At 42.7% G+C, this 15,790-nt stretch overlaps 1 protein-coding gene across 1 annotated transcript in view; it reads left to right on the top strand.

Moving 5' to 3' along the window:
• skia (v-ski avian sarcoma viral oncogene homolog a) overlaps positions 1 to 11,668 on the top strand; it is a 153,838-nt gene extending 142,170 nt beyond the window's left edge. The window contains exons 5-7 of the mRNA XM_067970241.1: positions 947 to 1,245; positions 1,861 to 2,091; positions 6,982 to 11,668. Coding sequence (XP_067826342.1) covers positions 947 to 1,245; positions 1,861 to 2,091; positions 6,982 to 7,170 — 719 coding nt within the window. The 3' untranslated portion in view covers positions 7,171 to 11,668. The remainder of the gene's footprint in view (positions 1 to 946; positions 1,246 to 1,860; positions 2,092 to 6,981) is intronic.
• The last annotated feature ends 4,122 nt before the right edge of the window (positions 11,669 to 15,790 follow it).

Genomic DNA, 15,790 nt, shown 5'->3' with positions numbered 1-15,790 from the left:
GAAATATATCGCCATTCCTTCATCGTCGCTGGGTCAAAATCCTGGAACTTCCTTCCTAACAGCACTGTGGGAGAACCTTCACCACACGGACTGCAACGGTTCAAGAAGGCGGCTCACCACCACCTTCTCAAGGGCAATTAGGGATGGGCAATAAATGCCGACCTCGCCAGCGACGCCCACATCCCATGAACGAATAAAAAAAAGATGCAGCACAGAAGGAGGCCATTTGGCCCATAGTGCCTCTGCCGGCTCTTTGAAAGAGCTATCCAATTAGTCCTACTCCCCTGCCCTTTCCCCGTAGCCCTGCAAATTTTTTCCCTAGTATCCCAAAGCTTAACTTCGGAGTCAAGACTTCTCAGATAGAGGAAGAAAAGTGAACTTTAAGCTGACTTATGCCACTTGATAATGCCATCTGACAGCCAATGTGGAGTGACCCCCAACTAGACCTTACCTGCCAGATTTGTGCTGTGTTACCTGATCTCAGCTGGAGCAGCAGGAGGGCACTTCAGTTGGCCTCAGCACCATGGACTCGTGAGAGGAAAATCAGTCAGAGGTCTCACTTTAGATAGCTGTGCATTGACTCGTGCCAGAAAGTGCGTGTGAGTGGACACTGTATGAGGACAGGATTGGCCTTTAGCTGTGATGCCTCCACTCGCTGCCTAGGCTCACACATGAAGAATGGCTGCTTGAGCAAGGTACCAGAGGATGATCAGCATTCACGGAACTGTACCCCAGCATAAACTAGTGCTTTCAGGAGAATGGGAGAGAAGTAAAATAAATTCCCTAGTGAAAGAGAGGAAAGGGTGGGATTGGATAGAAATTTCAAGTATTTTTTTCTTGTATTTAGTATGGCTGCACAAGAAAATTCTAAAGTGCTCACATTGTACAAGTAAACTCTCTATATATAAGTATGTATTATAATGCAAATGTTTTTTTCTTCCTACAGTCACATCATCGTTGTCTTCACTTTCTTCTCCCTCCTTCACTTCATCTGGCTCATCAGCAAAGGACCTGAGCTCACCTGGGGTGCAAGTTGGGTCCAGTGGTGCATTTGAGACTCCAGGCCACACGGAAACACACAACAGTGGATTGGAAGTGGAGCTAGAACACTTGAGGCAGGCCTTGGACAATGGAATCGACACCAAGGAGGCCAAGGAGAAATTCTTACACGAAATCATTAAGATGCGAGTAAAGCAAGAGGAGAAACTGAATGCTGCTTTGCAAGCCAAGCGCAGTCTACAGCAGGTGAGAGAAGAAACTGCTTGTAAGATACTTGGATTTAGAAAAAGAATAAAGTTAAAGGGTGCTCAATGACAGAAAAATATATACAAATAGAAAAGATGGTGAACCTATATCAACTGTCCTCAGACAGATTAACAACTAACGTAAGGAGTCAAATAGTGCAGTGTGCTGGTGTACTAATAAGTGTAAATTTTATGAGTTAGTGCTCCTGACATGGACCCTCAGATTATAGAAATTCCAGATTCGTGACCCTCACAATTTGTTGGATCATAGTAATCAGCAAAGATGGCTTTGAGCTTCCCATGAACAAGTAACAAGCCAGCACTCACTATCTAAGTTCACAGATAAAGAATTCCAGTTTGGCTGAGGTGTTAAAGGGGAGCAGGAGCCTGCAGAACGTTACCTCAGCATTTGTGGCAATAATGAATTAACAAAACCTATTATGTCCTCACCACAAATGCATACTTCACTATATACAGACGAATTAATATGTGGAGTACCTTCATCCTTTGGAGTGCGAATTTTCTACCTAAACAGTCATTTGTAAGGTTAGTTTTCCAACGTAACCCATTTTACTTTTCCACTTAACTGAATTCTGTGCATTTCTTTGCTCTGTAGGAACTTGAATTTCTCCGTGTTGCCAAGAAAGAGAAACTACGCGAAGCAACAGAGGCTAAACGCAACTTGAGAAAAGAGATAGAGCGTCTTCGAGCAGAGAACGAGAAGAAAATGAAGGAGGCAAACGAGTCACGGATAAGGCTAAAACGTGAACTAGAACAAGCAAAACAAATCCGGGTCTGTGACAAAGGCTGTGAGGCTGGACGACTGAGGATCAAATATTCAGCGCAGGTAATTGGGACCAAAGTGTCACATTTTTAAACACAAACGCACACTTATGCTTTGTTTTTGTTTTGTTTGTCGCCATGCTTTAGATTGCAAAAGCACTGTTTGAATGTTCTATCACATTTCAGCTGACAAACTGAAAGTTATGAGAACAGGAAAACCACTGTCTCGATACTTCTGAGGAACCCTGATGAGGTCAACTAAGTTCTGTCGAGCACAGGGTGTTCTGACTGTGAACTTGTGAAACACTTCACCCTGTTGGTTCTGAGCTTGGTTGCCTTCTGTTGACTACGTGGGGGAGAAATTCAATATCATTGTGCCCGTTTTTAGGCGTAATATCAGTGTTGGGAGAGGACCAATTTCAGGTCGCGATCTCCCGTGCCTGATCTCCCCCAAAAGTGTACCGGCAGCCAAATTGGAAGCGGGCGATTACTAAATGCGCCTGAAATAGGCGTTAGGCGCCTTGCATATGCAAATTGGGTCCTAACGCCGGTTGTTGGACCCCGATCGAAACGGGAATGCTCCTCCTGGCTCCACAAAAGTACTGCAGCCGGCCTGGCCCCTCCTCATCGCCTGACTGGCGTCCGCAGCTCACCTGTTTAATACAAATGTAGCCCGAGGCCCAGCTTGGATCGAGCTGACACCTTAGGGCGTGCGTTCCGATCACACCACCCATTTCATGCTGGAAACCAGTGCGGGTCCAATTTCTCCCCCTGTGTCCACTCATTCCAATTTTCTACTGTGCGTCATTCCCTCACCAAGAGGATAGGCAAGCCAGGGGAATACAAGAATTGATACACTTTACAGTTTTTCTTTTCTGTTTATTCCAATTTTCTGCTCTCCTTCCCCACCCCCCACCTTCTAACGCTACTGATTCATACTGGGGTACATTAGACTGCCATCTTCCAGTACCTTTTCCAAACGACATTCTTAAAATCTAAGTTAGAATGTGAGGGGGAGAAATTCAACCCGTGTTAGTTTCTGCTGTGAAATGGCCAACGCATTCCGAACGCGCGCCCGTATATACCAGCGAGCCAAATTCGGCATCGGGCCTTATTTGAGCGAGACAGGCAAAGCAGTGGATGCCTATCGTTCATCCCAATGCAGTTCTCCGGTCAGGGCCTTACTGATTCCGGCCGGCTCCAGTGGAGAGCCAGCACGGCCCACAGGTAGGACCGGGGTTGGGGAGAGGTAGTCAAGCAGAGGGTGGCAAGCCCAGGCCAGCAGCGGCCTGCAGTATATTTGTGGAGGTAAGAGGAGCACTCCTTTAGTAAACGGGGGTAATGATGCTTTAAATGGAGGGGGACATCAGCCAAATATCCTGGTCCTTATCTGACGCCCACGTACGCACGGTTCCCAGCAATGGTTACTGGATTGTGATCAAGAGCAGGCACTGTGGCTGATTTCCCCCTCCCCACCCCAGATGTGGTGAGGCTAATTTTAATATCCCCACTGCTACTCTGGCACAGAAGAATTGAAGCTGACAGGTTCTAGTCTTTACATCTTAGTTTCACTCTCACTTTACCAATTGAGCTATGCAGGGAACCTCATTATCCAGTTTTAAAAAGAAATCCCTACCCCTGCCTTCTCCATGGGGAAGCCACTCACCTTAACTCGGCACCTCCTCCGATAGCTTAGAACAGATGCTGGGCGGAACCCTGGGTTTTGTCACACTGTTGTGTAGGGCATTGGTACAACATGCTGCATCACCAGGTTATCCTTCAAAAATATCCTCTATATTGTGAAAATATACTTTCCTGTCCAATTTCACTATTCCCATAGAGAAACAAGGTGCCTCTTGCTGCAAGTAGTGAGTAACATAGTATACATAGCTTATAATGAGGTATGGAAGAGTTAAGATTGAAACACCATTCAACACCCCACCCGCCCCACTCCTCACTTCCAAAAATGAGCAAGAAGATTGGGAATGGGGAAAGTAGTGCAGCTTCAAGACATTAACAATCAAATGAGGAAAGAGGAAGTGATGCAGATTTCCTTTTCAACATCATGGGAAGTTGCAGAGAGTGACTGTGCCAGACTAAACAAAATTGAGTAGGAACTCCAACATGGGTGTCACCCACAGTACATTTCTGGTTGAGGGAAATGGGATGACATTCTTTGCAATCCAGCTGTGTTCTATACTGCAGTGTTTACAGTATATTTCACACACAACACGCACCCAAAGAAAGGGTATGGAAAGGTTTAGGCACAGAAACATGAGCAAATAAATACTATCATTGAGCAAACATTTTCTTTCTAACGTCACGTTATCACAGGGTTTCAGCTTGTGGAACAGTGTGCTGTGAAACTGAATGACCTGGGGTACCTCTAAGTGTATAGCTTGTGCAGAGACCGCATCGAAGGCGTGTGAAACTGCTTAGAATAGAATCACGAAAGCCACCCTCTTCTCAGTGGAGCTGTTGTGTATTATATTTTGCTCGCCAAAGATAATTTTCAAGGTAATTATTTGTACTACAATGGAACTTCCGCCTCCCTCTGTGACAGAGAGCACTGCTCTGATGGATAGTGCAAATTGGGGGCCAAGATTATGTGCTCAAGTTCTGGGGCAGGGTTTGAACCCACACCCTTACTGAATCTGAGATGAGCGTGCTACTAACTGAGCCAAGCTGGCATTTAAATACATACAACAAATGAGGCAACATTTCATGCAAGATTATGTCCTGCAAAAATGTTGATGGATAATTGAGATGGCAGATAATAGGAGTGTGGATAATGCAGTATATACTGTGTGGATAGCTGAATGCATTGCACATATACATCGATCCACATCTATATGCATTGCACATATACATCTATCCACATCTATATGCATTGCACATATACATCTATCCACATCTATATGCACTGCATATATACATCTATCCACATCTATATGCACTGCATATATACATCTATCCACATCTATATGCATTGCACATATACATCTATCCACATCTATATGCATTGCACATATACATCTATCCACATCTATATGCACTGCATATATACATCTATCCACATCTATATGCACTGCATATATACATCTATCCACATCTATATGCATTGCACATATACATCTATCCACATCTATATGCACTGCATATATACATCTATCCACATCTATATGCACTGCATATATACATCTATCCACATCTATATGCACTGCATATATACATCTATCCACATCTATATGCATTGCACATATACATCTATCCACATCTATATGCACTGCATATATACATCTATCCACATCTATATGCACTGCATATATACATCTATCCACATCTATATGCATTACATACAAGCGCAGAGATACAAATATTCACAGAGAAACTAGGGCAGAATTAGTTAAGAATCAAGATATTGCTGCTCCATTGTTGGTTCAGCTGATTAAGACAGTGAATACCTGAATCACACAGACCAGAAATGACCCAGGTTGGATCCCTGGTCTGTGCTGGGTTAACTGATCTCATCTACAGCAGTGGCAGGGGCACTACACTTGTTCTCACTACCCCTGGGTTCCCACCCTGATTGCTGTCCATTGGCCCCTGCTGAATGTACATGTCTCTGGGATTGTGGGTGAGAGCAGAATCAGGCTCAGCTGTGACCCCCCCCCCATCTAAATCATTCAGTTTCACGGCCTGTAAGTTTCACAAGCTGTGATAATGTGATACTGAAACGAAAAATGTCATCCATTGCGAGTATTTATCTTGTTTTAGTTTCTTTATGGGTTACAGATGTTATTTGGCTGTTGGATTGAAAGATGCTGTAAATTGAATTTTCAGCCGTGGTCAGGAGGTGCTGTTGATCCCGCAGGGAGAGGAGGAGGATGGGTTGGCTACTCACTTTGGCACGCTTCCTAACAGCTGGTCACAGAGCAGTGGCAGCCTGCTGTTTTCCCTTTTGGATGGGTAATGCTCTAAAAAGAATGGGGAAATAATAATAAAACAAAATTAGGAGGGAGGTACGATAATGAAATATTCCCATGGTGACGTCTCTGACATTATCTACACCTGCCAGCAACACTAAGCTTTTCTGCCATCTATTCATATTACCATTTTCACCTATTTCTTCCACGTGTTGTATTGGCTGCAGTCTCATCTAATTAAGATTTAATTGTCAAACTAGCAGTGCTGGCGTACTAAGGCACAGGCCTGACCTAGAGTTGCAGCTGAGCCGAGGATTGTTCGTTATATTGTACTAGTATCCTCAGTTGCAAGCCAATTATACCCTCACATACACATCAATTATCTTGTGAGAAAAAGACCGTGCTAAACATGGCAGGTGGGGAGAGGGAACAGCTAACAAGAGTCCAAAGGCACCCATAAGACCCGCATTAGCTGTTGCTGATAACCAAGATGTAACTAAATAGTCTGTCATAATAACTTGTGATACACCATATTTTTCAATCAGAGATCGGTCCATAGTGCTGGCTCTGTTATTTCTACTTCATGTTCTTTGTGGGAATGCTAAGGCGCAAAACCTATTGTAGAAGGGTGTAATGATATGACAGTCCCTGGAGTGGAAATGCTTTCCACAAAATTATTACCAGTTTTGAAAATCTTATCAAAAAAAATAAAAACTAAGAATGGCAGGTCTGTATAAACCTGGTTAATGTGTCTATGTTGCACTATCGTGAAACAGCCTTCAGATGATTAACTGTTTACTGAATTTTTAAAAGTTAGTAAGGGAGCATCTTGGACGTGTGTTTATCTTCTGTTCCGTACCATAACTTGGAGTATGTATCAGCACTGTGACCACTCATACAATAGACCTTCCATCCTGCAATGCACCTTCACTAACCCAGTAGTTCCTTGCGTCATTGAATAGAATATGTACATTTTATTCAGAATCAACAATGTTTATTTTATTCTACATCACTTTTTTATTTTTCAGATTGAAGAGTTGCAGGTCAAGTTACAACATGCTGAGGCGGATCGGGAACAGCTGCGTGCTGACCTCCTTCGGGAGCGAGAGGCACGGGAACACTTGGAAAAAATGGTGAAAGAGCTTCAGGAACAACTCTGGCTGAAACCAAGCAACTCCACCACCAGCAAAGTGGTTTCAAAAGACAGTGAAATTTAAAAGAAAATACAGAAAACTGTGTCTGTGTGCATGTGTGTGTGAATGTATGTGTACATATTCATACATACACATACACACGCACACTCACACACGGAGGATGCAAGAGTTGACTGTTTTCGGAGAAAGAATGTTACTTCACGCACTGAAACTACCCTCCCCTAAATGACACAGCACAGCACAGAAAATGTGTGCCTGTCATCCTGCCAGACTTCAAATACTAAACTGTTCCTGACATACTTTACTGCGGTTAGTGACAGCACCAAGGATTTTTTTTTTTCTGAAATTTAGTTTTTTTTTTCTACAACGCATCATACGGTGTACAGGATTCCTGGACAACTGTCAAATATAGTACCAAATAAACTAAAAGGGAGGAGGAACAAAAAGGGTTGGGGAGGTGCGACAGTGCTTTCTCTGGTTGATTTACAGAACTCTTCAGATTCTACTTTTGTAATAAGCTATTGAAGTATAGAAACAAAAAACTGTTTTGAAAGCAGAAGACTTGATTTTAAAACAAGTTTGAATTACGTGCAGTTGTTATGAAAAGTTTTACTTTCTCCCTTGATATTTCTCGTGCGTTCCCCCAGGACTGTCTGTTGTGTCGGCTGGTGACACAGATGCTCCCCAACACTTTCCGTTTTTTTTTTGTTTCAAGAACTTCACCACAAGTCAAATCGGAAGCCATGAAACAACTTTACTGCAAACCCCCTCCTTTAAACAAAAGAAAAAATGGCGCATGGAGACTTTCAAAGACATTTTCTTTTCCCCCCTCCCTCCTATCTTTAGTTGGATTTTTTTCAGCTGGAGGGGATGTTAAAAACTTGCTTGGCCTTATCAGCGACAGAGCATTACACGGAAAGACTTGAAATTTTGTTTTGTTTTGTTTTTGTTTGAGAGAAGTGATATATGGATGCGTTCAGAATGCGATTCTAATTCCAGCGCACTTCAGTTAAAAGAAGAAAATGGATGGAGGAAGATAGAAATAAGACGAAGAAAACTGAGACAGTTGTTAAGAGATTACATGCAACGACAACAAAAAATCGTTATAATTGGGACGCCATTCCAAAATATACGTTTTGCAACCGATAAATTTAATAAAAGCAGCTTGTTGTAACTGCTGCTTTTCTCTGTTCACAGTATTTACAGTTGCTCCTTTGTTCACTGGTATTATTGTATATTTTTTTTCTGTTCTGTTGTTTGTTGGTTGTTATTTTGTTTTTTTTGGCTTTGTACTGTTCAGTGATTCATTCGGTTCGCTGAACTAACATTTGCGGAGTACAGGATCAATTGGGTACCTTGATAGTTAAATATATATATATATATATATATACACGGTGCTCCCTTAAGGATCAGTGATAGGACTACTTGCTTTTTTATACAAGCAAACGTCACTTTTGTCAAACAAGCTGCAATAGGGCTGAATTCGCATAGGCACAACTTCTGCTCAGAACAAATTTGATTTCACTATATAAATCCTTCTTACTGCTAAGAGGAATTTGTTGTATTTTAATTCACTTTCTTGGGGGGGTGGTGGGCATGGGGAAACTTCTGTATTTTTTTTCCTTTGCTGTTCCTCAGTTGCATGAACTGTGTCAGTTCTACATTCAGGCTCCCAGATTTATTACCAAATAGATGTGAGGTATTCCATCATAGAGGAAGCAAGAACTTTGGTATTTCTGGCTTGCTGCACTTTTTTTGTTCCCCCTTTTATATATTTAAAGGTTTTTATTCCCCCACTATAAACCTCCCACTCCCCGCACCACCACCCCCCCCTCCAAGAACTGTGCTGCATTTTCTGTCCTGGAACAAAGCAGGAATGTGATCTGATCACAGGTATACGTCGTCAGTGCCACTGTCACCAGCCATGCCAGGGCAGTACAGCGTTGACTTCACCCTCTGATTTTCGTAGCCCAGCCAAAATCAGGAACCACAACACGAACCTGCTCCTTACCATTCTGCGGCACTGAGATATCCACCTTGGCTCGCCCTGCTGAGGATCCGTGTAGCAAGCGAACCAGTTGTGAACGGGGTGGGTGGGGGGGAAACGATGGTGGCAAGAAATACTACAAACGTATGTTCTGCGCCTGCTGAATTTTCTCCAAAGCCCATGTAGGACCCAATAAGATCTAGTAATCTGATGTTAGTGTAATGCTCTGATGATATAAACTACATTCATATGTTTTACTCTCTTAATACTTAAAAGACACCCGCTGCTGTGTTTCATTAATAAGGCTAAAAAATATATTTATCACATGGAATGAATAAAAAAATTTTTTTTTTAAATGTTTTAAGATATTCTGCATGAATCCAGTATAATAGCCATTGTTACTGTGAGATTTAAGAGGCGGGTCTTTAGAATTTAGGTACAAATGAAAGCTATCAATCCGAAAAGTTGCCAGGGCAACTCAAGAGTTGTGGGGTGTGTATGATGTAAAACGAAAATCTAGAGGAAATAGGGTGAACATTGTAAACTTCTGTAAAGGTGTGACCCTGGATTGTGACAGTCCCACCTCCTCATGGGATCCGGCTTCACTACTTTGTGAAAACAAATTTTAACACAAAAAAACACACACACAATTCCCCCGTCATGAGTGCAATGCAAATGGAACATAGATCATGTTTATGCAATTATGTGGGATATTTCTGCTTTATCTGTTTTTTTTCTTAATGAGAAGACTCGATATCTTTCATATGCATGGAGTTTCAATATTTCTACCATACAGTACTCTTTAACGGGCATTAAAACTTGTATATTTAAGGGGTTTTATGTTTATATAATATGCAAAAAAAAAATCAGCCTTATATGTCATTATCTCTCCTTTCCTGGTGTCTCATGCAGTTGTTTTTTTGACCTTTTTTTTTGTTTGATACAGTAATGCAAAAAGGAGACGTATATTAGTAGCTACTGACTCTCCTGGCAGAAGAAATGTCTTTTCGTTCTGTGTTCTTTTTGTAAGCCGCTTATTGTTCAGTCAGTCGTGATGATTCACATTACTTTTAACACGAGAGTTTCAAATAAATTGTGGGGGAAAAAGAAAAAGCAAAAAAAAAAATTCAGGAAAAAAAAAGTTTTTTAAATGAAAACATTCTTCAGCAATAATGCTTTATACCTGAGGGGCAGCTAACTACAGCTGGGTTTTTGCACCAATAACGTCCAGAGTTACTTGATGGGAAAAAAAGTTTTTTGTTCAAATAGCTTTAGTTAAATCTTGTAGAGTTTTGCATGCAGATGAGAGAAAAGCACAGAAAAGGGTTGATTACAACAAATAATAACAACATATAGTGTTTTTCATATTTTTATGTTAATGTAGTTTTTTATTTGTAATTTTTTTATACTGGTTAGTTTTCTTTGTGTGTGGTGTGCGTGGGTTGTCATTTTTTTAAGTAATGTATACATAACATGTAAAGCAGTATTTTAATCCTTAACACACTGTAATACAATAATCTATTATTTTATGGTGCAGTCTCCATTTTGATTCTACTATTCCCATTGGCTGTTGTTTGTTGGTCAGCTGGTGCCAGTTATTTCCATATGGTAACAAGGGATTATTTTTTATTATGGAAATCAAATATAAACTCACACTTTGAATAAAAGCCACGGGCCTGCTATTCAAGGGGACCCTATTGGCATAAAAACCCAGTAATCATTTTAAACTGCTTCACTACGAGCTAGCCAATGTACAAAAAAAACCCTGTAAATACTTTTTTCATTTTATGCTATGTATTATAAGTGTATATTGTGCTCACTTACATTTTTTTCTTCTCTCCAAACTTTAAAATGTCATAGTTGTTTTGTTATTGGATTGTGTTATTGCCTGAATTACTGCAGTGAGTAATAGCTCATGAAGAATCTCTTCGAAATGGTTTCCTCCTCCCAACCCTGCCCCCCCCTCAACTCTTTCCATTTTTATTTTTGTTGGTGTTTAAGAAATCTGTCTTCAATATTTTTTGTTTCCCACCCTAAAGGCTGTTTTTAAAAAAAAAACACATCAGATTTTTACTCCTTGGAATAATTTTCAAAAAAAAAAGAAAAATTGTTATTTGAAACAGTTGATCTTGAATGACACTATATTTGGGCCTTTTTACTGCTTTCTCCTTCCACATCAGCCAGCAGGATTCCCCATCGTGTCTATGCATTTCAGCATATTTATAATTGATTTTTTTTTCATACATAAGCTGCTGCTAAAATAAGCAACTTAATTTCCAATCTTTAGAACTATTTTTATGTAATAATAAATGTATGCTTTTCTTGTTTATAAATGCCTAAACAAAAAAAACTTGCTCGGCTTATTTATCTACTACGCTGTGTACCTGTCTGCCCTTTTCCCCTTTCCACCGTTCCACTCCCTGCCTTTTCCACCAGTAATATTGTAAAATAAAGGACTTGATGAGATATGTATGAAATAGCAATGCAAAAACCACAGTTTGCAATGGACACAGTGACTGAATGTACAGTGTATAGATGGCATTACCATAAATAAAAAACATTGTTTGCCCAGAACATGGCTTTTCATCTTTCTGGCGAGTTCGAGTGTTAATGATGCCCTCCTCCCACAGTGTATGTTTGTTTAGGCCTGTGACTGTCACCAAGGACAGCTATAAATGTCTCACCTCCGTCAGTAAAATTTGTCTTTCTGCTATGTTGTAGCTTACAGGTGCGCTGAGGTCAGACCACTTGCATTTGACCTCTGATGTACAGACGACAAACCGAACTTGAGAAACAAATGTGAAGTGTAAAAGAGGTGCTGAGAGGGAGAGAAAGAAAACCAGACAGCACCTGATTTCCAGTTTTCTGCCCTCCTTTCTCTAGCCGAGGTACAGTTCCACAGGTACCAGAGGCCCTCCTGCTACCTTGGCTATATGGCCATTCTTACTGCGTTAGCAGGCTAGTCGATCAAGGGAGGCATCTCAGCCGAGCCCCGTCCAATTCTCTCCCTTTGTCCACACACATCCGCTTCCCACCATAAACTCTGAATAGCACTCGGGGGGAGGAATTCTGGCTGATTTTCCTCTCCCTAGCCAAATGGTACTGAGGCTAATTGCAGGCCCAGCTGAGATCAACTAACTCAGCTCAGATTGAACATTAACCTTTTGTCTGTAGGATTTTGGTACAACACTCGATAGGCGGTACCTTTACCCAGTAGGCTGTAGGGAAGCTGGCTCATCACAGCCTCCACAACACCATACAAAAAGTGACCATGGAAAAGTAAATGGCACAGCTCCTAGAGGAAGCGAGGTGGATGAAGGCAGGAACAATAAATTTTGCTTTGTAACCTTGGATCAAAACATCTTGAGTTTGATTGTTTCACAGTTGTGAGTACATCAGGATGAGAAATGGCCATTCAGCCCATTTTGGGATCTAAGCTAATCCTTTTTCAACTTTCTGTATTTTGTGATCATCACTCCAAGCCCAGCGGTTCCTGTAGCCAAGTTCGCCAGGGTAAATTTGGATTGATGGGGTTTACATGCTTGGGACCTCTGCAAATATCCCAGGGCCGGCCTGATTTGGTGGGTTCCCAGAAGGGTTCCACCTGCCCACGGAGCAGCCTAAATTTCTGTAGCCAAAGTTTCAAATTCTCATGGGGAAGGAGTGATCGATCCACTCGGTCACAGGGATTTAAACTTTAAAGGACTTACACTGACCCGTAAAAAGAACTTTCTATAGCGCCTTCCATGACCTCAGGACATCCCAAAGCGCTTTACAACTAATGAAGTACTTTTTGAAGTGTATTCACTGTTGTAATGTAGGAAATGGGGCAGCCAATTTGCACAGCAAGGTCCCACAAACAGCAATGTGATAATGTACCAGATAATCTGCTTTAGGTGTTGGTTGAGGGATAAATATTGGCCAGGACACCGGGGAGCACTCCCATGCTCCTCTTCGAAAGATACTGCCGTGGGATGCTTTACATCCACCTGAGAGGGCAAACGGGGCCTCGGTTTAAGATCTCATCCGAAAGACAGCAACTCCAACAGTGCAGCACTCCCTCAGTACTGCACTGGTGTATATAGCACCTTTCACGGCCTCAGGATGGTCCCAAAGAGCTTCACAGCCATTGAAGTACCTTTGAAGTGTAGTCTCTATTGTAATGTAGGAAACGTGGCAGCTGAATTGGTTGCTGTCAGCTGAGGAACTAAAGGGAAATAATTCAGAAAATAGAATGAGAGTTGGGGGGCTACAAGGCATAGGTTAATTCAATTCTTTGAAAAAAGTACTAAGCATCTAGGAAAGGTTGAAAGACCTCCTATCTCAGCGTTTGTTACGGCTATATTGGATGTAAAGTAGATGCTAAGGAGGCTATGCAATCTCCTCCTGTGCCATTAATGTAGCACCCTTACCAAGACAGCGGGGATCAAGGCAGGTGCAAGAAGAGGCAAGGATCAGGTAGGGTGCAAGTTGGAGGTGTGTTATGGGTTTAACAGGTGAACGGTGGTTACTGACATGTCAGCAGAGAATTATGGGGCAAAAAAGGCGAATTTTCTAAATGATTTATTTGTTTTTCCTTCGTTTTTTTCTTGCAATTAAAGAAAGAACTTGCATTTATATCGCCATTTCACAACCTCAGGATGTCCCAAAGCATTTTACAGCCAATGAAGTACTCTTGAAGTGTAGTCACATTGTAATGTTGGAAAATCCGGCACCCAATTTGCGCACAGCAAGATCCCACAACAACAACTTGTATTTACATAGCACCTTTAACATAGTAAAATGTCCCAAGGTGCTTCACAAACAAAACTTGACACCAAGCCACATAAGGAGGTATTAGGACAGGTGAACAAAAGCTTGGTCAAAGAGGTAGGTTTTAAGGAGCATCTTAAAGGAGGAGAGAGAGGTAGAGTGCTGGAGAGGTTTAGGGAGGGAATTCCAGAGCTTAGGCCCAATGCAGCTGAAGGCACGGCCACCAAAGGTGCAGCGATTAAAATCGGGGATGCGCAAGAGGCAAGAATTGGAGGAGCGCAGAGATCTCTGAGGGTTGTAGGCTGGAGGAGGTTACAGAGGTAGGGAGGGGCGAGGCCATGGAGGGATTTGAAAACCAGGATGAGACTTTTAAAATCGAGGCGTTCCCAGACCGGGAGCCAATGTAGGTCAGCGAGCATAGGGGGTGATGGGAGAACGGGACTTGGTGCAAGTTAGGATACGGGCAGCAGAGTTTTGGGTGAGCTCAAGTTTATGGAGGGTGGAAGATGGGAGGCCAGCCAGGAGATCAAAGGAATAGTCCACTCTAGAGGTAACAAAGGCATGGATGATGGTTTCAGCAGCAGATGAGCTGAGGCAGGGGCAGAGACAGGCGATGTTACAGAGGTGGAAGTAGGCGGTCTTGGTGATGGAGTGGATATGTGGTCGGAAGCTCATCTCAGGGTCGAATAGGACGCCAAGGTTGCGAAAGGTCTGGTTCAGCCTCAGACAGTGGCCAGGGAGAGGGATGGAGTCGGTGGCTGGGGAACGGAGTTTGTGGCGGGGACCAAAGACAATGGCTTCAGTCTTCCCAGTATTTAGTTGGAGGAAATTTTTGCTCATCCAGTACTGGATGTTGGACAAACAATGTGACAAATGAGAGATGGTGGAGGGGTGGAGGGAGGTGGTGGTGAGGTAGAGCTGGGTGTTGTCAGTGTACATGTGGAACCTGACATGTTTTCGAATGATGTTGCCGAGGGGCAGCATGTAGATGAGAAATAAATGTGATAATGACCAAATAATCTGTTTATAATGATGTTGGTTGAGGGATAAATGTTGGCCTAGATTATGGGCTCAAGTCTCTGGAGTGGGACTTGAACCCATTACCTACTGACTCAGAGGCAGGAGTGAGCCAAGTCTGACAAGTTGGATACTATTTGCACACAAAACAATAGGAACATAATCAGCGCTCGGGCCTCTTCTTTAACCAAGCACATAAAAAAACGTTCACCCCCAAGTTTTGCTGGGATACAATGGCCAATTCTGCGAGTGCACATTCACGGCACAGACCCTCACCAGTTTGGAAAGGCTAAGGGTGAGTTCCCTGCAATTCTCCATTCCACCCACCATTTCTCAGTACATGATCCTGGTGGGTGAGGCTCTGTGCCATGAGCATGCACTCAAATGTCGGCTCTGAGGTTTCGGTGGGGCCAGCTGTTCTTCGTTACCCCATCCAACTGGCTATTCTACTGCGTGAGGCTAGACAGTGAGTGTTGACAGGTTAATTGAGCAGTGGATGCCCCACAAACAGGCCCGATCCTTTCCTCATCCAGACACATGGCCTGGGAATTTCCTCAGAGCTGGTCCTGCCCCACCGCCGCAATTCTGGCCAAGTTGCAATGGTGGATCAGGAGCACCTCGCAGGAAATTCCCAGCCATGCACTTCCCAGCAGGGGTGATTGGATAGCAATCAGGAGCAGGAACCAGCCAGGATTTTCCTCATCCCCTACCTTAGACCAGGTTTTGGAGGCTGAATTTAGCACCGTAACTCCTGCTGCCAGCGAAGATTAACTAACTCACAAGATCACAGCAATATTACAGCACAGAAGCAGGCCATTTGGCCCATCAAGTCCGCACCAGTACTTCCTCGCTACATGAACTAACTCGTCTAATCGCCACTCTCCTGCGTGCTCCCTCTAACCATTAATATTTCTCTTTTTCAGGCAA

Source organism: Heptranchias perlo, chromosome 32 (genome assembly GCF_035084215.1).
Source record: "Heptranchias perlo isolate sHepPer1 chromosome 32, sHepPer1.hap1, whole genome shotgun sequence".
In the NCBI taxonomy this organism is placed as follows: domain Eukaryota; kingdom Metazoa; phylum Chordata; class Chondrichthyes; order Hexanchiformes; family Hexanchidae; genus Heptranchias; species Heptranchias perlo.
This window is presented reverse-complemented; position numbering and strand designations above follow the sequence as displayed.